The sequence below is a fragment of the Chlamydotis macqueenii genome, chromosome 5 (genome assembly GCF_036417535.1).
Source record: "Chlamydotis macqueenii isolate bChlMac1 chromosome 5, bChlMac1.mat, whole genome shotgun sequence".
Taxonomy (NCBI): Eukaryota; Metazoa; Chordata; class Aves; order Otidiformes; family Otididae; genus Chlamydotis; species Chlamydotis macqueenii.
In genome coordinates this window covers 53,959,621-53,985,198 of record NC_141560.1, presented here as the reverse complement: position 1 = coordinate 53,985,198, position 25,578 = coordinate 53,959,621, and the positions used below count along the sequence as shown (strand labels likewise).

Below are 25,578 nucleotides of genomic sequence, written 5' to 3'. Positions count from 1 at the left end.
AAGGAAGAGCTGAGGCACAAAGGGGAGAAAAGAGAATCTGTATCTCTTCGGTTCCAGTTTGGCATTCCTAACCCATACATCACTCTTCCTCTAAACTGGGGTCTGGTATGCCTCAGTCATGACAATTTCAGTTGTGCAAAAGCTGCTTTGCCAGCTCAAAGCAGTTCTGAAGCCAGTTCTGGAGCTTTCTTGCCACTTCCCAGAAAATCACTGGGCTATCTGGGAGTTTTCCAGCACTAGAGTGCCAAAGCAAAGTGTGCAGACAAAATGAGGGAGCAGCCGATGCGGTTAAATAGTTTGGGGAGGGATGAGGGAAGGAGTGTATCAGGAAGTCCCTCGCAACCCAGCAATCCTCAGCTTTAACAACAATCACCACAATAATGGCAGCTAATATTAAAAAAGCCCACAAGCTTCTCTTATATACAGTAGAAGACCACCAAGGGAGAACAAAGGAGGGAAAACAGTAAGTGAAGTGCAAAGGTAGCTCAACGCAGAAAGGTGATTTATTCCTTTACCACTCATTTAGGACCAGGCAGTATAACATATTGGGCCACATTCTCATCCCCTCTGGCGGCAGGAGGGCCAGGAAAGCTGCGGCTCCTTCCAGCTGGGCTGCGAGATCACCGTTGCGACAACTCCTGCACGCTGCCAAGGACCGGAAAGCAGGTGCTGACGTTTCCCATAACAGGAGAAAGTCTTTCCACCGCCAAAACTAACAAAGAAACTCGGCTTTGAAGCACTGCATGTGGAAATTATTTTTCTTCTTTTAGCTTATCTTTCTGTTCAGGTGTGATCTTCTCCTGAGCCAAGGGAGACCGGTTTACAGTATAAGCATGAGCGGGCCCTCACAGATGATGACCAAGTAACTCGGTAATTTCCTGTAAGAAGCAGAGTTTAAACAAACACATCGCTGCTTGCTGAAATCCCCTTTGTACAGCACAGAGACCTCCTACGTTTTCGTGGCAAGTCACGGGAGTGAATGACAGCGGCGTGGCGCGAAGCCGTGCCAGGGCCAGCCCTGAGGGGGCACCAGCTCCGTTAAACACCCCACAGCCCAAGCCCCAAGGAAGGCAGCTCCACCGCACCGCACGGTGACCCGCGCCTTGCCCCGGCCCCTCTGCCCCAGTGCTCACCTCCAGCTCAACCCCCCCCCACTCCGGTCGAGCCCCGGCAGGGCTGAGCCCGGCGAGAAGTGGCGGCGGGGCCCGAGAGGACCTCAGGGCCGGGGGCCGGGCCGAGCCGAGCCGAGCCGAGCCGGGCCGGGCCGGGCCTGCCGACCGCACCGCCACCACGGCGAGGGCGGGGAGGGGAAGGGGTCACCCTGCGCTGCGCACCCTCCCGCCCCGACCGCGGGCGGCGCGCGCTGGTCACCCCGACAACCGGGGAAACGCCAATCGGCGCGCTCCGTGCCCGCCCCTCGCGCACCGGGGCGGCCGCGGCGGCGTAAGCCAGCCAGCGCCTCGTGCCCTCTCGCGCACCAATCAGCGAGCGCTGCGGGAGCCGGGAGAAGGCGCGCGAGCGCGCGGCTCGCGCTCGCTGGCAACTTCTCCCCCTCCCCTCCAGGCAGGGGCCGACAGCCGGGAGCCAATCAGGACAGAGGGGGACAGCGTGAGGCGAGCGGGCCCGCGTGCCGCGCTGCCTATAAAAAGGCGGGCTGGGGGTGAGCGTGCGGCTTACTCGCCGCTGGCGCTGGTGAGGATCGGACGCACACGCAGTGATAAGAGTGCACAAGCCGCCGCACCCCCGAGTTCCCCGCTGCCGTCGCCCTCCGGCCCGCCCGCCTCACGCGATGAAGACCAAGTTCTGTAATGGCGAGACCGACCCTTCCCCGCTCGGGCTCCTCCTCAGCTGCAGCTCCAGCGGGGGCGGTGTCGTCCTCCCCGCCGCCGGGCAGCCCCCCTCGCCGCTGGCTCACGCCGACCCTGAGGGGAAAGACCCCGTCGCGGCGGGCAAAGGTGGGGGCGCCGGGACACCGCCTTCCGCCCTGCTGCTGCCGCCGCCCGAGGAGGAGCCGCCGCTCGACCCCCGCACCCGGCGGAAGGCGTATCTGTGGTGTAAGGAGTTCCTGCCCGGGGCCTGGCGGGGGCTGCGAGAGGAGCAGCTGCGCATCAACCCCATCAGGTCAGCGCTGGGGTGGGGGGCGGGCGGTTGGTCCCTGCGGGGAGGGGGCGGGGCCGGCTGGGAGTCCGAGCCGCTTCCTGACGCAGGAGGTGCGGGAGGGGAGAGTCTTCTTTTTTTTTTTTTTTTTTTCCTTTTAAATCCTTCCTAAATTCGCTTTTCTGGGCGGAGGGGTGCGGGCTTGCTGCCGCGTGGCGAGCGACTGCGCATCCGCCTCCCGCTTTCCCTCTGGGGCGGCGCGGGTGCTCCCCGCACCGGTCTGGGGGGTTTGCGGCTGGCGGCGGGGCCAGGCCGGCTGAGCCGGGGGAGGCGGGAGGGCCCCCCGGGGTCGTTGCGTTACGCCCGCGCCCGGCAGAGGAGGGGGGTGGTGGTGCGAGGGGGCTGGTGCTACAGCGCGGCGGCACACAGCCGGGGGAGGGGCCCCGCACCATGACGATGGAAGTGATGGAGCCAGTAGAAACCGCCGCACCGAGTGCGGAACTCCCTCCCGAGAAAAAAAAAAAGCTTTTTTTTTTTTTTTTTTACGTCGCCCTGACCGTTCTGAAATTCAGAAGTTAGCAGGCAAATGCGGTGTATCAATGATGTGAATCATCTTTTAGAGTAAATCATGTCATAGAATGATTTGGGTCGGAAGGGACCTTACAGATCATTTAGTTTCGACCCCCCTGCCATGGGCAGGACCATCTTCCACTAGACCGGGTCACTTAAAGCCTATAGTAGCGAGTGCTTGTGACTCAGCACGCTGGCAGCAGAAATATGTGGATTAGGGGTCTTCTAAAAACCATATGTAGTGTGTTTGGGATCATCGCTTTCTTTGTAGAATTAAATAGTCTGTTTCATATCAGTCCTGTGTTAGTTCAGTGTTTCATTTTTACGGCCTGCTTGTCTAATGTCTTAGTACTTGAACGTTCTACCTGATCAAATGTAAGTTCACGTACAGTTCCAAAGGATACGGTTGTCAGCTTCTCCCCTTGAGTCCTGAGTTTGCTTTCCCAGGGTTTCTACTTTTGTTGATAGACAAAATACATGCAGATCTACCCCCAGTTAGCTAAGAGAGCATAAGCTGTTGACAAAACTCATATAGAAGTATCATCAAAACCTGTTATGCTTGTTTCTAAATGCATTTTAAAAGCCTTATTAGAAATGAGCAGCTCATTGAAAGCTGATGCAGATAGTATTTGTATTTTTAGATCATTTCTCTTCACTTGGCATGATGATAATAAGTTTATGAAAGGAGAGAATTTGAAGATGACTTGACACTGTTCCTAGACAGTAGACTGATTTGATAATATGTCTGTAATCTGACTTGCTTAATTCTGTTGTCATCCTTATTAGTGTGCACTGCTGACTTGGTACTTATTTTCTAAAGCCTTAGGTTTTAGCACAGTTACTCTTGTGTTTCTTGGAAACTTCCCCTCTGAGACACCGCTTCAAAATGGCTTGGTGATTTCTGGATTGGGAGGAAGGCAGGATGGGCTGAAACTTAAGAATGTGTAAAACTGTGCTAATTGGCAGTTGCATTTATTTTGGCAAAAGTCTTTTCACTGCTTTTATCTACAGACAAAAGCAGCATCATATTGGTTTGCTGTTTCTGCTTTCACAAAAGTCAAGCACTCGGTGTGCATTCTCCAGTGTGTCTGTCAGTATTGCCATTTTGACTACATTAGTGCAAATCATGCTTGTGAAAAGCTGTTAGGTACTTGGTGGTGTAGGATGAAGGGGTCTAGTCCTTATTTTCGAGAGTAAAGAAGCAGATTCACATCTGATCGGAATGCAAGTATATAAGCACACCTAACTGCTGTGGCTATGATCTGGGGAAAGCTATAGGAAGCTTTGAAAATAGGTGACCCATTTGGAAGGGCTTACCTTTAAGTAACTTGTAGCAGTAGACTAACTGATAGCTTTATCTGTATGAGATATGCCCTTTTGACCCTTAACAAGCTGCTGAGCCTACTGACCTTTCAGGAGAACAATACCTTTTATTAGACTGCTGTATGGTTTTCCTTGATTAGAGGTAGCTTTTGAAGTCTTAGGTCCATAAAGCTAGAGTGAAACTTCTGTTTAATGAAGTTCAGCCTCAGTAAGACACTCCTGTTTGGCTGGAGAAGTATAAAAAAGAAAAGTTTCTCTGCTTTCATGTACTTGCATGCAGGCTGAGCATGTGTTTTAAATAACGTAACTGTACAGGATTCGGAGCTCTAGTTTGGTGGTTTTTTTGTAAAGTGGGTTTCAATGTGTTTCGTTCTTCTGTTGAAGTATTGATATTTTCACCAAAGTCTACATCAGAGGCTTAGAAGAGATGGGAAATATTTTTCAAAAAAACCTGTCTAGCACAGCTTAAATGAAGCCAGAAATGTAGCTGGTATAACTAACCAGTGTTCTGATTGCATCTGAATAGTCTGTCTTGGCTCTTCATTTGATAGCCTTGCAATGTGCCCCTCTTTCTACCTGTTCACCTTCATGGTTCAAAGTTACTTCATATTTCTTCTCTCTAAAAATCCTTTTTTTGGATGCCTGCCAAGCCACCTGGTTCTCTTCTATCTCTTTCTTGAGCATGTTGTGCAGCTGCTGTTTTACCCTATTTTCTTGAGATTACTTTTTTCCTGAATTTGGATATGTAGGCTAGTCCTTCTGTGTACATTCTCCCAGCAAATACCTATGTGTCGTCTATTTCCTGCTAGCCTTTTTCTCCAGAAAGTCTTTATTACTTCCCCACTGAGAGAACCCAAAAATATTTGATAAAGCATGGAGAAGAGTGTCAGGTTAGGATAAGCACTGCATTTTGGATCTGCCATGTATTCCTGGAATCAAAGCTCACTGCAAGGTAATATTAAATACTTATGGTTTGGGTGTTATGAAAAACTGCATTATTTTGTGAGAAAAATCATAACATGACAGAATTTAACTACCGGAGGTTAAATTCTAGAGTTACTGCAGTAAGTTACGTAGCATGCTACAAGTAAAATTACTTTTAAAATCTGTGCTACCTCATCCTGTTACTGCTAGCTACTGTATTTGGATTGTATCTGATTTTGTAAGTTTTTCTCTTTAATGGTGAGACAGACAAGTTTTTTTCAGTAGAGCTGATTTGCATTTCTGTTTTGCAAGTAAACCAGAAGTTTCGGTACTTCTTCCTCTTACAGTAGAGGAAGAAGTAATAGGGAAAATCTGTTGCAGGAGGGAAATTTGAAGACTTAATGAACACATTGACAATTAAGAGGATTCAGAAAGACAATGTGGTAAAAAAAAATATGGGTTAAGTAGACTGGTGTTCTTAGTGTGCTACTGGAAATCAAGAAACTTAACTTCTCTAATCTGGTATCTGTCTAGCTTGATAAACCTGTAGAAAACAAATGCTGTCACTTTTTCTTCTAAGAACACTGTTGTAAACCAGTTACTTCATGAAAAGCCAGCATGCTTGTGTAACCCCTGAACGACTGAAACACAGGGCTCCCTAGTTTGTGTCTTACCTGATAAGATTGAGGGTGACTTTAATTTTGACAAATACATGAGGAGTTTCTTTAAAGAACCGCTTTAATTGCAAATTTCAAATTTGAAAATGAGTCACTAAGAATGATAGCACAAGTAAGACTTTAATCAGTGATGCTGTAGCACAGGTATTCAGGTTAAATCTCTGTAGCTGCTCTTTGTAGCTGCCATCCCAGCAATACAAGCTCTTAATTCAAACTTAGGGTTTTATACTCGCTGCATGGTATTAAGCTTATTCGGCTGTTGTCTTGCTTGTTTGTGCAACCAAGTATATCTGACAAGACTCCAGCATCACTTTCTGGAAGTCCTGAAAATAATTAACAGAAGTCTACATGTTATCTTAGTTGCCTCTTGCATTTTACATCAGTTTGTAGCTCAAGCTGTAATTTGAATCAATAGATTGATGGTGAACTATACATTAAGAAGCATGAAGCTGCCATTTTTTTATTGAAGCCTTATATGTTATGAGCTATTGGTACTGTTGGAAAATTTTCTCATGTTAGATCAGTTAATCATTAATTTGCCTCTAATTAGTAGAAAACCAAACATATATGCTCGTTCAAGTTAGCTGATAAACTTACTGTTCTCTTGATAGAGGTGGCCTCAGCAACATGCTGTTTCAGTGCTCACTACCTGATACCATTGAGACAGTTGCAGATGAACCACGGAAAGTTCTGCTGCGCTTATATGGTGCAATCCTGCAGATGGTGAGTACATGGAGTGCTTTGGGAGTGGGAGGGTTTCTGTAGCTTAATTGTAATATGTTTGAACATCTTCATTTGTGACACGCTGCAAGTGTGTGCTGCTTTATCCTTTGGGGGATGTGTTTTAGTGGTAGTGGGGTAGATTGCTAGCTGAAAGCAGTTGTCTTTATTGCTTGTTATTGTCTAGAACTTACACTACTTTCTATACAGATCCTGACTGAAGTGTATCAGCTGAAGGCTCATTTGCTGTCTGTTTAATCAGTAATGTTTTGTTTATGGTGTTAAGTTTGGACTGTGGTGTTTCAGAAAAGTTATTAAAGTTTGCTTCTGTACAGTATGTAGGACTTTGGCATAACTAGCAACATTGCAAGAGACTAAACTGCATAATTTTAATCTTGGTAGCACTTACAAATCTTGGAGATTAAAGTTGAAGGTTTTGTCAAACTTGTACAGTGCTCAAATATTTTATTAGATCTTGTGGGTGATTATGTTCCTGGAAAATTTGATATATAGTGTTAGAATAAAAATGAAGCACAAACATCAATACTGTACAGCCATCTCATTCCAAAACATACTTTCTTAAATGTGTGATATGCCTTGTAGCTGGCATAGAAACTTAACCAGATGTTTGTCAAACTCTTTTAATGCTACTTTTTTTTTATTTGGTTAGTAAAATGTAAATGGCATTGAAATTTCTCAAACCTTAAGAGAAGTGGTTGGCAAATCTGTTTCAAGTTGTAAGGTTTAAAATAAAGAATATCTTGTAAAGATGATCTCTTCTAAAGCTTACAGGCTGTTACTGTAGGACTGTACAGCAGATCTTCTCTTACCCATCTCTGTTAGACACTCAATTACACTGTAAATAAATAATCATAACAACTACTTAACCTTATGAAAAATTGCAGCTTTGTAAAATTATATTTGGCTGTTGGAAATTGTTTGTATTTCACTTAGGGGGTCTGGTTTTATTATCCATTAATTTGACATTTTCCAGTACTTGGTCACTTGCTTTGAATAACTGATCCAATATCTGCAGGAGAATGACTATTCCTAAAATTTCAGCCCATTCTTCCTGCTTCTGCTGCCTTGACCAAACTTACTGTTAAAAGTCTTATTGGATACTGTCACTTACTAGCTTTAAAGTGTTATTTTATTATACTATGTGAGATATTAACTTTCCCATGGTAGCAAACTTTATGAGAAATATGTAAAAGACTCCAGTGGTTTGAAATAGCTTGAAATGCTTGGCTACACCACCGTATGTGTATTGGGAAAGTTAAACTGTTAAACAAGAAAAGTGTGAAGTTCATTAATTAAAGCTTAAATTGTCTTTCCTTTAAGAGAAACCAAAAGGAAAGTGAAAAAAAAATGTTTGGTGAGAATCTTTGTTTTTGAAATTACTTTTACAGTTGATGCTAAGAATTTTTTCAAAATTATTAATGGCTCTAATGTAATGCTGACTTAATATATAGAAGGCTTGAGTAGGAACATGGGCTGTAAAACTACTGTAGTGGTAGAACTTCAGTTGCCCAAGAGCTGTGAAGAAATGTGGCCTGGCCCTTATATTTCAAAGGAAAAGTAAAGTAGGGTCTAGAATCCGGTTGCCCTCAGGGTTTTTTTAGCTTGCCTGTTCTGTGCCTCGTCCACTGAAGAAATCAAAATTAAATTTTGGGCTCTAAAATCAGAACTAATTTGATTTGAAAATTGAAAGTGTGTTCATAACTTTCTAACCTTTCTGCTCTTGGTGTTGAAGGATCTTTTGAGATGTCTAACTTCCTTTATTTCCGTAGTGGCAGTGAAATGACTGCTTTTGTTGGTGCAGTTCACTAAAGGTTAAGTAAGCAGAGAAAGTCCCAAGGTAAAACTTTCAGATTGCATTGAGGTTCACAATTTTTGTCCACAAACATTTGTCTCTTCCAGCCCCTCTACCTTAAATGCCAAGTTAAAATATAAGCAAACTGTTTTATTGGGGTATTTTGAAAACCTTGCTTAGGATTCTTAGGAATTTCTGGGTGGCATAAGTAGAATCTTATGACAAGCTTGTTAAGAGGGAGTAATTTGATATTTTTTAGTAATGTTGCTTAAGTTTAAAGCCCTATAGAAATTAAGGGACACTGCTAAAGTAAGTTGAGTTTTGAGACCTTTTGCTAAAATCACTAATTCTCAATGACTTAATTGTAACTGCCACTGGGTATTAGTAGTTGCCACTTGTTTGTTTGAGCCTTTGTAGCATGTTTTAACTCTTGTCCATTGTACTTTCTGTTTAAATTGGAGCACAAAATAGTGATAATATCAGCTCTTCTTATTACTTTACTGTAAATACTATAGATGTATAGCAATCTGCACCAAATTGTTGTATGTATAGAAGAGAAGTTTAATTTAAAATTTTGAATAGAAGTAAAAAATAGATACCTGATACTAACTTGATGAATGAATGATACTGGCACCATAATTCTTTGAGCCACCTTTTTAAGGGTACCTTTTTTACAGTTTGAAAATAGCCCCAGTTTGCTTATTATGAATCTTGGAAGACACAAATGTCAGTACATGAAACTCATCCAATATAAACCATGCCAGTTGACTAAAGCTGCCACACAGGGAAGGCTTGGTGCCTTTCTCTGTCATAGCTGATATGGTTAAGCCAATTTTTTGTGTGCATGACTGTTTTGGGGGGAGTTGGGGGGAGATGAACTGAGCTGGCTCGGCCATTATTATGAATGGTCGCACTGGCATGGATGTTCAAAAATCAAGGACTTCTCTTGAGTATATCCTTGAGCAGAACTACTTTTTTTTAAGACAAGTATTTGTGCTTGTGACAGGTTAAAATACTAACCACATTAAAACCAAAATGTTTGAGGCACAATGCAGATATGTTCTACATTGAAAAAGGGAAATGTCTTACTCTGCTTCACTTATTCTTGCTCCAGCTTAGTTGCTAAATTTAAAGGGGAGCATTGAAAGTGAAACTTCCTCATGACAAAATGTCTTTAACTGTTGGCTATATCAGTGTTAAAACAACTGAAACAAAAGGTTCTCCAACAATATGCTGTTTAATGTCCAAACTTTAAGATTGGATTTCATATGTGGATCACTGTAGTGTTTCTACTTAAATTCAGAACAACCAAAATTTCCCACACCTTAAAAATGCTGATAGGATTAAAATATAATGTAGCATTAACAAAAAAAAAAGTTCTAATTAAGGTGAATTTTCTTGAAGTTCACCTATCAAAAGGTAATTTGGGGATTGATTCCCATTCTTTTACACATGTCAAAAGAACCTTGAACTCTGATTCACTGGGGCTCTTACTTTACAACAGCCAAAACAAAATCTTGTATATAAATGAGGAAAACCAAACCAGTATACCTAATGTTCCTCTCTGGTCTCTCAGTTTCTATGTGAGCAGACACAAAATAAATATAAATGATTGCCACAGTTCTGTGGTAAATCTTTTTCCATACCTGCCTTGCTGCCTTTTATTTTTTGTAACTAAATAAAATGCAGACTGCTGTGTAACTGTAATTATCAACGTCTTCTGTGGTTGTTGGTGTCCATGTCTGTTTGTAGCATGGAGTAACTACAAATCCCTGGCACTGGCAGACGGCTTGAAAGAAACCAAGCACCTCTTACGGGGATGTATTTGTGTTGGGTGGAGTTAAGGGTATTCTGGGGGTAATGTACCACTTTAGTTGTATATGCATGTGTTCTCTGCTGCAGGCTTGCCCATGCGATCGTGCCTAGAGCACTCTGGTTTCCAGGTGACAGACACGATTCACGGTATAGTATGAGATCTCTGAAGTTGGAGCGTTCTCTACAGCTTTCATTTTCTTTAGTACTGGATTTCATTGTTTAAAAATAAGACTTAAGTAGCACTAGCTACTGTCTGTGCATCTGAATGTTTACGACAATAATGAAATATCAAAGTACTGCCCCTTCCTTTCCTCTGCTCCCTCATAAGAGAATGGTAACTTGAAATGAAGAGGATTAGAGATGTCTTTGTGGCTTTTGTAGGGCTTGAACTGGGAATTATTCTTCCCATGCTAGGTTCTAGGACAAATTCATATCAGTTCCTTCAGGTTTGGCAGGGATCAGTAATCAATGGCAGATTCTTAGAAGCAGAAATAGTTATTGCTGAATCTAAAGCTGTTTGTATTCCCACACCCTGAAGTTCAAATTGATCTCTTCCAATAACCTCTAAAATTAAGAAAAGTTTCCCCTGCATAGATTGGCTCTAACCTCTCAGGTGATTCCTTGTAATGTTGTAATTCCTTGGGATTTGAATTCCTAGGGAGTTATCTAAATCAAAGTATTGCAGTATTTTGAAGTCTTGAAAACTATTAAAGCTGAGTAAACTCAGAAAAATGGAGTTCTAATGTAAGATGCAACTTTGTGGGCAGAGCTAAGAATTTACCTGCCAAGCATCATTTTGGATTTTTGATACAGAGCTCATTTTCCAGCTACAAGATAGATAAATTTGGGGCATTAGGGAGAAAATTATGAAGAACTCAGTTTTCTGTGTTAAACTACCAGATCTGTAAACACTATCTGGTCACAGATCAGATAATGGGCAATGTCTGCCATTCTAGGACTTTCATCTTGTACCCGAAGCTTCCTGCCTTAAAATCAATTTACACCATCCCAAAGTAGACTGTATAACAACTTCTGTTGTCTCTGTGCATAAAGCTGTCCTCCTTTACTAAAATTGTAGTGAGCTTTCTTAATCTGCTTTGAGAGGAGACCTTCCCACAATAAAAGAAGCACTGAACAAACATCTAAAGAAATCTTAAAGATGTAGAACACATATCCATGTCTAGTTAATATTCCTATATAGAGAGAGCGATTAGAAACCTCCAGCAGTTATTCAGTCGTTCTCTTATTTGGATAATTAAAATATCCTAATTGCTGTTTAAGTAAATAGCTCCCAGAATTGTACATAAGCTGGAGTGAACTGTTAGGGTTTATGGAAAAACTGAAGTGTTGATTGGTTTAGCCAAGAACACAGGAGCTAAATGTGTAGATCAAATACTTTATAGTATGAGATGTTTCACTTTGAGCCACTGTTCTCATATGTGATTGTGTAGTCAGAAAATAATCAAATCCTACCACTTCATCTGTTAAACTCTTAAACTTCTGTTACATAAAATTGCATCCTGCTTACTTCATTCTTCTTGATCACATGTACTGGAGACTTTCCTAATTCTAGGCTGAGTACATGGCCACTTGTGAAGACTGATCCTCTCCAAGCTCCCATTCATATCTGCAAGTTATTTACAAATTACTTGTATTCTTTCTTCTCTGGACACTAATGTTCCATGCTGAGGGAACAGAAAAGAGGAAGGGATGCTGCAGAAGTCTCCTTTTCTGATGACTCTGCAGTACACATCCCTAACTGTCTCTTTCTAATGGCACAGTAGATGCCATTAGGCTATCTCCAACACGACTTTGAGGTGGACTCCTAGAACTGGCTAGCTGTCTATACAGTATGACTTCTGGAAAGGGGATGCCAGTTCAGGTTCTAGGGAAAAGCCTAATCTGCTTACCTTCTGATGAACTGAACCATTCTGAGAGCACCATTAATCAGGAGAGACTCCTGGATGGTGAGTAACTTTCTGACTGTTCAAGAAAAATCTGTAAGATGCAAGAGTGGTGTTGATGTAGGACATGCTTGTTCAGAGAAGCCCTCTGTAAATGACTTTAATACTATTGAGTAGTTATGCATTTAGCTTTAGTGAATATACTTTGACTTCATTAATTTCCTTGAACGGAATACAAGCTAATAGTAGTTTTCATATTGTCTTGTTTTAAACTTATCCTAGTGGAATGTGAAGTACTTGCTGAAAGACCATCGTTTCATGTTAACTGTACTTCTTCTATAGCTTCTGAGATACTGTAACTGCATAGCTTGTGTAAATCATTAGCTTCTTGTATTGTACCTAAGGCAGCTGGTGTTGCTTAACTGTATTCCATTAAGTTCATATTTCCACCCTTGTTTTGGACATGTTAGAGCTTTGGAACAGAAAGGTATGCACATGGCTCCATGAATCAAATGGTTTTGTTCAGAAGGTGGAGATGCAGGCTGCCTTTATGGGCCTCTAAAGTTAGTCTGGTTTAAATAGTCAATGGTGGAATTGCAATATAAATAGCAGCCACAAACTGTCAGTAATTGTAAGCAAATATTTGATTTCTCTTCTCCTTACCTTCAAGCCCTTTTTAAGGACAAGGTTTTTATTACATACTGAATTTTAAATGTGCAGCTTTATTAAAAGCATGTGCCATTGAGGGTTTGGTTGCTGAGGGAATGGTTTGATACTTGGAAACTGCTTTATAATGACTGTTAACCATCCTACACAATGCATTATGCATGGAATTTGTTAAAGCTTTGCTAGTATACTGCAGTTCTTAGTGAGACACCTTTAGCTTACATGGGCAATTCATTTCAAGAAAAATCTTGGATTTGCACAGTGAGTGGGACATTGTATGTATATAGCTTAGTGTACTGTAAATAAGGAAGTTCTAGTACAAGAAATTTGGAAAATAAGGTAATAGAAAAAAAGCAAGTGCTTTGCAAGCTTCATAATGGGCCTTTTCTAATGGTCCTTCTAAGGCTTTCATGTAATCTCTGTAATGTGTCTCTTAAGTGCTTCAGCTGCAGGAGGAATATCATCCTAGATGTCATGCAGAGGGACTTAATTTTCTCTTAATTAAAAATGTTCCTCTAAGCTTATGAGACATTGAAATCTTGGTTTGAAATACTGGGAAATAACAAAAACATACCTGAAAATCAGCTCTCCGGCTATTTACAGGAGTGGTTCAGTCTCAGTGGCACATCCTTTTGAAAGATTTTGGAATTGTTGAAATAGTGGTCAGAGGTCAGATGGGTACTAGTGCTGTAGCTGTCAGATCAAGACAGTGTGGAGACATCTAGTTATTGTAGCTGGCACTTCTACTCCCTTTGTTCTGGTGGTTGCAGGTTAATCACACTAAATTTCATCTTCTCATTGTGTTTGCTTTTTCTCATTCATAGAGGTCCTGTAATAAAGGAGAGTCTGTACAGTCTCAGAAGGAAAATGACTTGCAAGTGAGTAATTAAATTTGCTTATTCCACAGAATTTTATAGGTGACAGAGAAACGTGGTGATTTTGTTCTAAACCAGTAGTTACTCCACATGGTGTCTGGACTGTGTTTCTAGAAACTGTAAACAGTAATGAAGACAATAAATCTGTTTGCTTATAGAAGTATCATTATAATGTGAGTGTCTTACATAAATTTGAAAGATTTAAGCATTCCACATTAACAAGAAACACACTCTCAATTCTACCCTAAATGGTTTCTTACCATTTCTAATATTGGTATCAGTACTGCTGTTTATAATACTAGACTCTTCTTTCTTTAGTAGAGGAAGATCAGTACTCTGCTTTACCTAATCCCTGTTTTATAATACCTTGATGAACTCTTCTGAGGAAAATATATGGAGCTGGAGAGAACTTCCTGTTGAAATTGAAGTGTTTCTGATTAGCGTTGGGCTTGAATTGTCTTGTGCTCAGCAAACATTAAAGTTCTTGCATTTGAAACTATTTCTGCTCATGCGTGTCATCTGAACAGAATTTAGTAATTTAGATTTCTACCCTAGCAGTATTTTTTTTCAGTAATGGATAACATTGCAGCATGTTAGCCAGATGCTTTGCTTGTTATGTACTATCGTTTTTCAGCTCATAATGGTTTTGGCAGTGATTAGGAAGAAGTATATTTTACTTGTTAAGTGCTGCTTTTCTGCCCTTGTATTTTCTGCCTTCTGGGAATGCCATCTGAAACAGTTCAAGCTTTTTTTTTCTTTCCTAGTGAGTTGAAACTAGTCTTAAATTTTTTGTTAAATGGCTGCTTTTGAAGTTTTGTTGAACTCTCAGTTCAGTTTACTGGAACAGCTTTAATCAGTTGACTGAAGAAAAACTGAACTGAAAAATGTACTAGCTTGATTCCTAAGTTTTCAGAGATGAAAAACTGAGATGGCTTGATTTCTCCCCAACCTAATTCAGTAAAAAAAGTTCCTAAAGTTATAAAAGAAAATGAAAGCCCAAACAAGCCCCACCCTGGTGCCAGCAGCCCATAGAAGCTTTGCAGTACAGGAAGCAAGGCTTTGAACTTCAGGATGGTCTTCATTAGTTGCCTGAAAATAGTGATTCTGTGTAGGTTACTGTTTTCTGCTATTAATCTCACAGTGCTGGAACTTCACTTGTATCAGTGTACTCAAGAATTCCTGTTGGAATGGATTTGTTAAATTTTCTTGAGTCTAGGTAAAAATTGTGGGTAGGTTTGAGCAGAGGAGTCAATATCTTCCTTTGGAGAGTAGAAAAACCTCTGAGTAATCCTTAAATGTTCTGGATCACTAGCAAAAGCATTGTACCTGTTCTGAGCTGCCTGATGTTTGACAACTGTGCCTAGAGATGGGATAAGTCTTCTGTGAGCTCATAAGGTATTTTAATAGGGATTATCTGTGTTTTACCTTGGTTTTGCTGTGGTTAGGGGTATTTTTTCCCCAAATACTACTGTTTCATGTGTTTTATAGTGAGCTTTCTGTTGAAGCAAGAATAAGGCAGAAGCTTCAGTTATAACTGAAGTATAGAAAGGCTCTTGATCTATCCTTGCCTGAATGAGAGTTGTGTATTGGAAAAGTTATAGTGTTTATAATTCTTAGGTATGAAATGCAGTGTTCAGCTCTAGGTATTGATTTAAAAGTGTGAGTGGTCAAATCTTCTCTACAAGCTTGTTTTAAATAAGTGTTCATCTGTTTGAAACTGATTAAAAGTGAGAGTTTCAGAGCTTAAAATAACAGGTTCTTGTCTTGGCTGCAAAAGTATATTGCAAAGTGCTTGAAGACTTGATCCATAATTTACTTAGTTACAATGCTTGATTCTTTAAAAAAAGTCATCAAGTGAACATTTAACTGAAGAGTGAGATACCTAGATTTGTTCAGTGTCTGTATTAAGTATACTTTAGAATTTTCTGATGTCCTTTATTTCTTTCTTTCCACACTGTGCTCGACAGTAGTGTGTGGAGTGGAGACTTGGTAAAAGGTCCATTAGGTATCATGAAGGAGAAGCCTTTGTGCCTGAGATATGTAGATGGTATCATTCCAAAGCTCTCATTGGACTTAGTCTCAGGTGACCATTCTGTTGCAGTAGAGGAAGTTTTGGTGCTCTAAACTTCTTTGTATTTGAAGAGTCAAGCACCAGAGCATTCAAACTTGAATATTTTTATACTGCTGTTTTTAGATAATATTTGCTTGTACTTTTTAATCTTGAAGTGGGTCTTTCGTGGAGAGATGCAGCCGTTCTTGTTAACACTGCTGAGGCAGAAGTGTACAAACTTGTGATTGTGTAGTTGTGGATTACCTGAAAGTTCTAAATTTTTAAGCTTATCTCGAAGGACTAGGGGTAGCCAGACATGTGGCAAAAGTAATCCAGAAGTGCACTGTTGAGTAATCGGAAATTCGACTATTTCTGGTTGTCACTTCTGATGCATTAAGTGGCATCTTGCTGAAGAACATTGCTTTGGCACTTGCTGTTGTCCAAGTATCATGAGTTGTTTTTTCAGTAAGATGTGAAAACAAGGAACTAACCGTTCTATAATTCTATGATTCTAACTGACATCTTAATGGGAACAGCCAACAAGATTGCTGTAATCAGACTTTTAAAACACCCTGATGTTGTACCAGGCACAGACAAATTCAGTATTGGCTAATAACGGAGAAGACATTCAGTAACCTGTATCTAATTTGCCTTTTGGTGCTTGGCATTAGGCTTCAGAACCAAACTGAAAAGTTCAGATCTGTGGTGGTGTGGGCATGTGAAATGATTAAGAGTACATATTTTTGTTCATTAGTTCTGCTTCAAGGAGTTTAGATGGAAAAACAGTGGAGGACATGGATGCAATATGTTCATATACAAGTCATCTTAAACTCTCAGTTGATATTCTTGATGACTCTTGCTTTTTATTGAAGTAGTGCTTCAGTTACATGATTCTTTCCTACACTTCAATATGAAATGCTAGAATTTCTTGAAAAGGTGCCAGAATAATAAGGTGTAATAAGGCAAGTAATAAAATTATTTATCAATAGAACTACCTGGTGCATACTCAAGTGGAACTTGTAGAGAGAGTTATTTACTGTCTGAGTCTGCAGTGACTACAGTAAGACAGAAGAAGGCTCTATAGTCTGAAATATCTGAGAGCTTTCTTAATTTTGTGCTCTTAATTCTTGTGCTTTTAAGTGTCATGGGTCAGATTTGAGATGAGTTGTTGTAAGAATCTGCCCTCAAAAGTAGGCAGGGGTGTGGCAGACACTCTAGGATTTGAGTACAGCTGGAGTCTGGCTAATATAATTGCTAGAAGCAATGATTTATGCTGTGGCTTCTGTGTTTACTTACAGCAAATCTTACCCATCAAGACAGCTATGCTTCAGTTATTTTAACTGTATTGAGACATATTTCATATTTCTGTTAACTTTTAAACATTCATATTGAAAAGCTGTCTGCTTGTGGTTGTTACGAGTTTATTGATGTAAGGAAAACCCTGAAGAAAAGTTGTTGAAACTTGAGGTATGTTTGGAGGTAGAAAAGGAAGAATGTAGATTCACACACATGCTCCTTAGCAGACATTTAAATTATCTCTCAAAAAAAAGATGATGAAAAATATGCTTCATGAAAACAAATCCCAAGTCAGTCTTCTAAATGAAAAACTGGTTAGTTGAGTCATTCACTTTTGTAAGGCAGTATTCCAAAGTGTGTTAAAATAGCCAAGGATAATATTTATAGTTTCTGTGCTGTGCTTCAGCAGGATAAACTCCTTCAGGAAATGAATTTGCAGAGTTCCCACAGGTTAGGGAGGAGAGTGTGTTTTGGTTTTTGCATAGTTTTCCTTTGGCCTGGCCCACCAGCAGTACCTACTGAGTAACACAGGTTTTCCTCCTCAGCTTTAAACCTGGAAGCAAAATATTTGTATTGCTTCCATGCTAATTATGCGTTGTTATTAGTCAGAAACTTTGGTTAGTACAACATTGAGTTGTCTTTTTAAAGCTAACCATAAAATTTCTTGCTTTGTAGCAGTTCAACTGTTGTGCACACCTAAGTTTGTTTATGTACAAGCACTGATTAATGCTTTAATTTTTTTTGTAGGGGGCAGAAGCGATGGTTCTGGAAAGTGTTATGTTTGCCATTCTTGCAGAGAGAGCCCTTGGCCCAAAGTTGTATGGAATCTTTCCACAAGGGCGACTGGAGGAATTCATTCCCGTAAGTCCTGTTCATGATTACTTAGTGGGCTGCTGGTAGCTGTTTTAATTGATCATGGCAAGAAGGTCTCTGGACTACCCAGAAAAGCAGGGATGTGGGAATGGAATACTTGGCAGCCTGTAGTAATTGCTAGCTGTAATTTGATACAGTTATAGTGGGTGTTGGAGAGCCCAATTATAGCTCTTGCCAGGGAGAGATCTAAAAACTCTTCAGCTATAGCAGAGACTAATAAATGAAGATAAAAAGCCTGTTAGATACCTAACATAGCATTGGAAGCTATGGAGTAACACTTTAACAGCAACAAGAGCAGATGCTTTTGATGTTCTTAAATATTTATACCCAATCTGCTTTGAAGATATTCTTAGTGTGAGATGTGATATTCCCCAGGTCTTGATCTAGAAGAGAATTGACCAAGTCGTACATAAGCTAGACTGGCTAACTCAGCTTTTCCGAAGACAGCAATTTTCCAAGTTTGTTTGGAATGAAAAAATACGTTGCTTGAGTGTATGCTAGTATTTTATATTATACTATATAGACACTAATATGCAAGTGTTTGTAATTAATCACACTTTTGTAATTAATCAGTTAACTGTATTTTAAGAATACTATGTTTTATTACAGAGCAGGAAACTGAGTACTGAAGAACTAAGCTTACCTGACATATCTGCTGAAATAGCTGAGAAGATGGCTAGATTTCATGGCATGAAAATGCCATTTAATAAAGAACCTAAGTGGCTTTTTGGAACAATGGAAAAGTAAGCTACACAGTGCTTTAAAGTATGGAATAAAGGTGACCTGTTGTAATTTTGATAAGCAGTTCAGTCTTCCTTGAACGCTTGAGAGCACAAGCTTTCACTGTACCCAGAAACTTTCTGAGTTACTTGAGGAACTTAAATTACCTTGAAGAATAGTAACATTTTCTTTAACTCTTTTTTTTCTTTAAACTTTCTTTATTTTTGTTTAAATATGATCTTAGTATGGGAAGACTAATATATTTATTGTCACAAATGCTGTACTATTGTCTCTATTTTTAACAGATACCTAAATCAAGTGCTGAGGATTAAATTTACCAGAGAATCCAAAACTAGAAAACTGAACAAACTCCTTAGTTACAATCTCCCCCAGGAAATGAAAAATCTAAGGTAGGCTTTTGTTTTTCTACCACTGTCTTCCAGTTTGCACAATTACACTATGAATTTGTGTACTTGTTCAAAGAGATTATACAGTATAATATTCTCCATTAGTTTTACTTTGCAAGCTGAGGATTGGTTTTGGTTCTGTAACCAACCTGAGACTTGTATGACTCTGACTTGATACGATCAATTGCTGATCTGACTTGCTGATCAGTGAAGTCCAGCTTCATTGTCCTGATCTTGGGCTCCTAATTGAGAAAATAGTCTTGCTAGAAATGAATAGCACTTCAAATTCTTACAATAACATCTGTTCTTTACTTGGAACAGTGGTTAGTGATTTGTTACTTACAAGATCCTGTATTGCTGTTCTCTAGAGCTCTGCTTGAAGCTACTTCATCACCAGTCGTATTTTGCCACAATGACTGTCAAGAAGGTAAGCTGCTAATATTTCATTACCTTGTTCAGTGATGCAGTATTAAGACTTTTCCAGTCACTTGTTTGCTTTCTGAGACGTAGTGATGTTGTTGACTGGAAACAGCAGCATATGCACTGCCAGTGTGCAACAGTTGCAAAGTGAAGTGCATTGGCTTCAGCAACCCTTCAGGCTAATTAACAGAATGTCTAGTATCATAACTGGATTAAGTCAAGCATGTACACATGCTATGTTAGTACAGATTAGTTGGTGATGGGAGCCTTGGGTATTTTCTGTGAAGACTGTATCTTTCTTAGCTGTCTGCAATATGCATGAGCAGGGTAGGATATATTTCAGTGCTTTTAAAAGAAAAGATACTGAGAATGTACAGTGAATGATGAAAAGAGACTGGAGTAGTTTGACTCAGCAGCTCTCAGCTTGTACTGGTAAGAAACATTAGGAAAACCTTATCTACCTTTCTTAGTGTTCTCTCTCAGCATCATGGAGGGAATATGAATTGTTCTGAGCCAGTTCTCTAAAGAGATGAAAAAGAGGCAGGGCTGAAGATGCTGGGTATGCTGTGTTTATGCTCCCTGTCCACCTGTACGGTGGGTAAGCTGGGCTGAGCTGGCAATATGCCATACTAGGACCGTATGCAGGGCTGTTTTGTTCTCAGGAGTCTCAGCCTTGTTAGCTAAGGCTGAGGAGATGGCCTGAAAGAGGATTGCCCTGGAGGATAGGCAGCATGAGGGGGAAAAGCCACTGATCTGAAGAGCGAACTCAATCATGCTGGAGTTCAAGGTCTGTCATTGCTGGTGTGGCAAGTTGCAATACTAGAGGAGTTGGAGCATGACAGTGCTGGGGCAAGCTTTGGAATCTAAATTTCCAAGAGTTGGGGGAGGGGGGGTGGGGCACGGGCATGTGAAATACTGTGGTTGTTCCAGTGGTGCAAGAGTATGGCATAGAGAACAGGTGTACTTGTGGAGACGGGACAAACTATTGCAGAAATTGAAGTTGCTCTAAATTTGTTTACTGGTTGGCACTTGACAGAGGAGACTTGATATCTTTCAGATTACAATGACAAAGTGAATTGAAAGATAAAGCAAATCTCCCTGTTATAAAGGAAAAGGCTGAGCTTTTCTATACGTACTGGTTGTGCCACATATTAGAACAGCAAAGTGATCAGTCTGTGGCTTTCAGGCTGCTGAAAACCAATTCCTGTCCCAAGTGTTGTGTTGATCAATGATAGCGCTATGCAGGTATGAGAGATGCTGCATAATTTAGATCTCAAGCTGTGGAAAGAAATAATTCAGCAAGGGCTGCTAAGGCTGACAGTGTCACCTGAGCTAGCTGCAAGCTAAACGCTGCAGAAGCGAGATCCTGGGGAGAACAAATCTGCATCTGCCCATACAGAAGAAAACTTCATTGCTTTCAGTTTTACAAGGCTTGTAGTATATATCTCTATTTTCCATTAGCTGGTATACAGACGATGCAACTTGGCTTTTCCTATCGTTCTTCTGCACAGATCTAAGGGATAACTGGGATTATCTGAACAATATTTCTTAAGATAGAATATTGCTTTCCTGTAATTTTCCTGCAGCTTTACTGAATACACTGTATTATCTTAAAATTTTCAGGTAATGTATTGCTTCTGGAAGGCAGAGAGAATTCAGAAAACCAAAAGCTGATGCTCATCGACTTTGAGTACAGCAGCTATAATTACCGGTAAATCACTTTATTTTCTATTCAGCAGGAAGGTGTATTACTTTCTACATGCTACAGTGAGAGCAAGTGCTGCACTGCTGATTATCTCTCTATTCTAGTGAATTGTGTTCTATTCTATTAGTGGTGGACAGCAAATATAACTAGTCAAAACAGGTCTGGTCCCAGTGCCATAGTGTATAGGCATACAGCAGAGTCAAAGCTGTCGGAGCTCCTTGGTTCTACAGACTAGAGTGCTTGTTTATGCACAAATGGCTTTTTGCTTGCATGTCAAAATTTCTTTCTAGTGGGGAGATGAGGAGTATGGTGGATTGTCTGTGTCTATGTATGTAGGGCAGGTTTGCTTTTGTGTTTTTCTTCAGTACTTTCAAATGGCTTTCTCATCTGTGCAGACGAAAGTAATCCTAGGTTTTTCACTACATGGTTACACAAAATGTTTCCTGTTCTTACCTCAGTCATCTAGCACCTGTGTTCAAGGATCATCTAAGTGCATGGAGTGATTTGGATCATTGAATATTAGCATAGCTGGAACATAATGGAACCCTGAATTCCAATAATGTGAAAGTGGGAAATGTTAAATACTCTGAGCATGATATCTTTGCCTGCAATAATGCTAACATTACAGATGTGTCTGACCTCGTGCGGAGAAGTAGTGCATACTCAAGTATTTTAACTGTCTCCATTGGTATGAAACTTGGTAGCAAAGTCTGATATTTTTATGTAGCTGGTAGCTTTCATTCTTAACTGCCCATCTTTACTAATTGATTTTAATAACTTGCAAAAAAATTATATTCTAGTAATCAGTTTTCTACCTCCTTTAGCAAAACTGCACTAAGTTCAAAGTAGCCTTGTGCTTTTAAACTTGATTTTTAGGTTTGCGTAAGCAAAACCAAATTGCTAGTGTGTAAATACTGAGGTACTCTGTCTTTATCACTTTTTTTCAGAGGATTTGACATTGGAAATCACTTCTGTGAATGGATGTATGATTACACATATGAGAAGTACCCATTCTTCAAAGCTAGTGTTCTTAAATATCCTTCAAAGAAGCAACAGGTATGCATATAAGACATAATTAATAAAATGCCAGTGTCCATAGCCTTCAAATCTTAACTCTTTTCCAATTTTGTTTTGGACTCACTCTGTTCCTAAGACCTTTCCTCTATCACTTCCTTAAATATAACTCTTTCTGTAATCCTGACTACCTTTGCTTTAAAAATCACAGAAACTTCATAATAGCTGTTCAGGATAGAATATTTACTATGTGCCATGTAGCTATCCCCCAGAAAAAGTCCAGTAGTTGTGGACTGCAGCTGTGAAATTAGTTGGCAGTAGCAAAATGTTATCTGTTGTCCTAATATTCTGGCTTTTCTTAAACTAGACTTTAAGCAATTAGTAGAACCACCACTGATCTTATAGCTAACTCCAGCACTGTCAAAGTTTGGAAAAAATAAATGACCATTTTTTAAAAGGCCTGCCTAGTTCTGAAAGAAACAAATATGTCTTGACATGAAGAGTTGTAACCCTATTGTTTGCTTGCCTTCCAGCTTCATTTTATCTCCAGTTATCTGTCTGCATTCCATGATGGCTTTGAAAATCTGAACAATGAAGAGAAGTCCAAACTAGAAGAAGAAGTGTTCATAGAAGTTAACAGGTAACTTATCTTTCACAGCTGTCTTGAAACTTCCACTGTGATACCTGTACTTGTATACCTCACTGGGTGGAGAAACTTCATCCAAGAGAGATTCTAAGCTGTTTATATGTGGTAAATAAAGGTTACAAAGGAGAGATTTATTTAAATGTGGTAAACACTGTTAAGGGAGTAAACAAAATACTACTCAATGGGAAAGCTAATGGAATTATTTTTCTAATGTCATACTTGGAAAAAAGGTGTAGACATCCCCAAGCTAGGGAATACTGTTGTAACAGGATAATTGAAATAAGGTGGTGTGACTTAGCTGGGTATTTCAGTAAACAAAGCCTTGTAATTTCAGGTTTGCCCTTGCATCACACTTCTTCTGGGGTCTGTGGTCTATCATACAAGCAAAGATCTCATCCATTGAGTTTGGTTACCTGGTAAGTTATTCAATCGTATGTTCCTAAAAGTGTGTGCTCTGTTAAGTAACCTGTAGTACATAATGAGAAAGTAAATGAAATGGCATCTCACAACAACTAATACCTTTTAAGTGGAGTAAAACTTTTTAAAATCAGTTTGTTACTGGTTGGTGTTCTTTGCTTAAGAATGTAAAGAACATTTAAGATAGTGAAAAATTCAGAAATTCTTCCCATTGTTGCATAGAGAGACAATAGCCTTATGTGTCAGGCCTTGCTGTGAGATGATGCCTTGCAGTGAAGTAGTATTCTACAATAAGAGATGCTCTGCAAGAGGGAAGCTAGCTTGCAGGCAGTGAAACTTACTCAGATTGGAAACTGAGTAGTCAAAGTGCACATTAACAACATGCTGATATTCAGTGTGCAACAATATCAATGCCAGGTAGCTTGTCTCTCTCGATACATGTTTAGTGTCCTGTAAAGTGATACCACTTTTTGGTACACTGAATATCCTGCAGGAAGTGTTGCAGAAGCCATCCTTTTCAGTGGAATCCTGACCTTTTTAGTTCCTGGTTTGTTTGTTTTTCTGACATGCTGGTAGCAGCTAATGGTGTTAGAGCTGAAATAAGATTGGAGGAAATTTTAAGAGGCCAAAACACCTCTGGGGAGATTATCCTTCCCAAATAGGGCTAAATAATGCATTGAGGTGATGGATTAGGAAGGTAACACAGTTAATACCTTCATTATGCTTTCCCATCCAAATAAGAAAACTAATCTGTGTTTACTGTATTGAGTACTGAATGTCCCTTATTTCTCCAGGAATACGCATTGTCCAGATTTGATGCATACTTTGATCAGAAGAGGAAGCTGAAGGTGTGAATGTGGGAAGAGCAGCCTGTTGGTTACTGTATGAAGAGGGCAGCTGGACAGAACTTACACTGTGCTTAGGCTACTGTATGTAACAAAGGTGTCACTGAATTCCAGTTCCTTGGAACACAGGTGTACAGTACTGAAGACTGTATAAAAATTACTTGTTTACAGTTTCGTAAATACTTGGAATGAGATTGGGAGGCAAAAGTAAAATACAACAGTGCAATATCTTTAAATCTTTTTGATCTAGGAGGTATTTTATATTATGGGAGAAGCTTACAATTAAGTGTCAATACCATATGCATCAGAGCAAACAGTGTTACTGTGAGTACATTTTCTAGGGAGGTGTTGTCATTATGGTTTATGTTGTAAGTGGAACAGTTGTAAAGGATGATTCATTGTAGACACTGCCTCTTGAGAAGGAAAAGCAAGGGAGACAACTGTTAAACTGTGAAGTAGGCTTAAAATCTTACTGTTGAGATTAGGTTCAACATGCCCCGTGAACACTATCTTCAAAGCTGCTGATAATGTTACACCACTTTAACCATAAAGCAACTAAACACATTGGAGCGGTATGCTTTAAAGTATTATCTGCATATACATGAATGTTTCTTTTGAGCTGGTGTGCCTGTGAAGTATGAGTGAACTCTGAACTGGACATTCTGAAGGAGTTTGTCTTGAACTGTTCATTCCATGTCTTTCAAGAACATGCTTTAGCCCAGCCTGGTTGTCTCTTAAAATGCTGTGTCCTGCACAGGGGGTTCCGTGGGCTGGCAACACTGGGAAGAGTGCCTTGAATTGCTCTAGCAACGCCCCAGATAACTGGATTGACTTTGACAATACTTGTAACTGGAGTCCATCTCTCTTGTGTTGCCACAGTATATGGCTGTAAGAAATAGTAGAGCCAAAGACTGCAGAGAACACTTCAGGAAATGGCTGTTCTGCCCATCCAGTGCTTACGTGGCTTGTGAGGTGCTTTTCTTGCACCTTCAATTTTCATCATGTGCTAGCAATCCAGTAAAGTGGAGCATCTTGTGGGGAACAATAACATGTATATTGAAATGAGTATAATCTGTGTACGTGTCATCTAAAGATTTCTTTAGACTTTTGGGAGCTTGTTTATTTCAAATGTTATTTGTGCTTTCTAACACACTGTATTATACATAATAAACTTCTAAGCCTACCCTTTTTCACTTGTATAGCAAATACTGTTTCAAGCAGCTGAAAACATCTGCAGCATTTCCTGTACTGTATAGCATAACTTGTAAAAGCTGTTGTTTTATTCTCTGGTATTGAGAATAATTTTCCATAAACTCTATTAATACTTTATAATAAATATAAAGCACTTAAAAACATCATAGTTGATGCTCTTAAGTCATCATTATCTCTGCAGGATAAAATAGATGCTGTTTCTGGCGTTAATCTGTGTTGGAAGTACTTTCTTGCTTACTGTCAAAGGCAGACTAATTTAAACTTCAGGCTCAATGCTGTGGGATATACCTTCTACTTAAATGTGTCTTTGGCGTTTACTGTATAACTGACTACTAATAGAAGGCATGGGGAAGCAAGGTGGTTAGAGCAAGTGTGGAAAGTAGACTGAAGATCAGTTTATAAAGTCTGTAGTTTTAGAGGTGGGAAAAGGTTTAGGTTTAAGCCCTTTGCAGTATGTGTCCTGTTAGCTATCCTAAAAACAAAGGTAAAAGTTACAAGCATACATTGACTTTTACTGGCACACCAGATGAAGTGTTTGTAGTATGATGTCATAGTTCAGCCCTGCTTGGGATCAGACTGCAGTCTCTCT

The 25,578-nt window shown here is 40.0% G+C and overlaps 1 protein-coding gene and 1 long non-coding RNA gene across 2 annotated transcripts; one reads left to right on the top strand and one right to left on the bottom strand.

Moving 5' to 3' along the window:
• Nucleotides 1–485: 485 nt before the first annotated feature.
• LOC147600587 (uncharacterized) lies at nt 486–1,246 on the bottom strand. Its single transcript, XR_015258722.1, has 2 exons — nt 1,134–1,246; nt 486–878 (listed from the first exon to the last, which is right to left on the bottom strand). It is a non-coding gene; the product is annotated as an uncharacterized LOC147600587 (long non-coding RNA).
• A 464-nt stretch (nt 1,247–1,710) lies between these two features.
• CHKA (choline kinase alpha) lies at nt 1,711–25,132 on the top strand. The gene is made up of 12 exons (XM_086749729.1): nt 1,711–2,121; nt 6,203–6,314; nt 13,334–13,387; nt 17,478–17,591; nt 18,213–18,346; nt 18,629–18,733; nt 19,099–19,157; nt 20,774–20,861; nt 21,803–21,911; nt 22,403–22,509; nt 22,850–22,931; nt 23,727–25,132. The coding sequence occupies exons 1-12, from the start codon at nt 1,790–1,792 to the stop codon at nt 23,784–23,786; spliced, it is 1,356 nt and encodes a 451-aa protein (XP_086605855.1). The 5' UTR covers nt 1,711–1,789; the 3' UTR covers nt 23,787–25,132.
• The last annotated feature ends 446 nt before the right edge of the window (nt 25,133–25,578 follow it).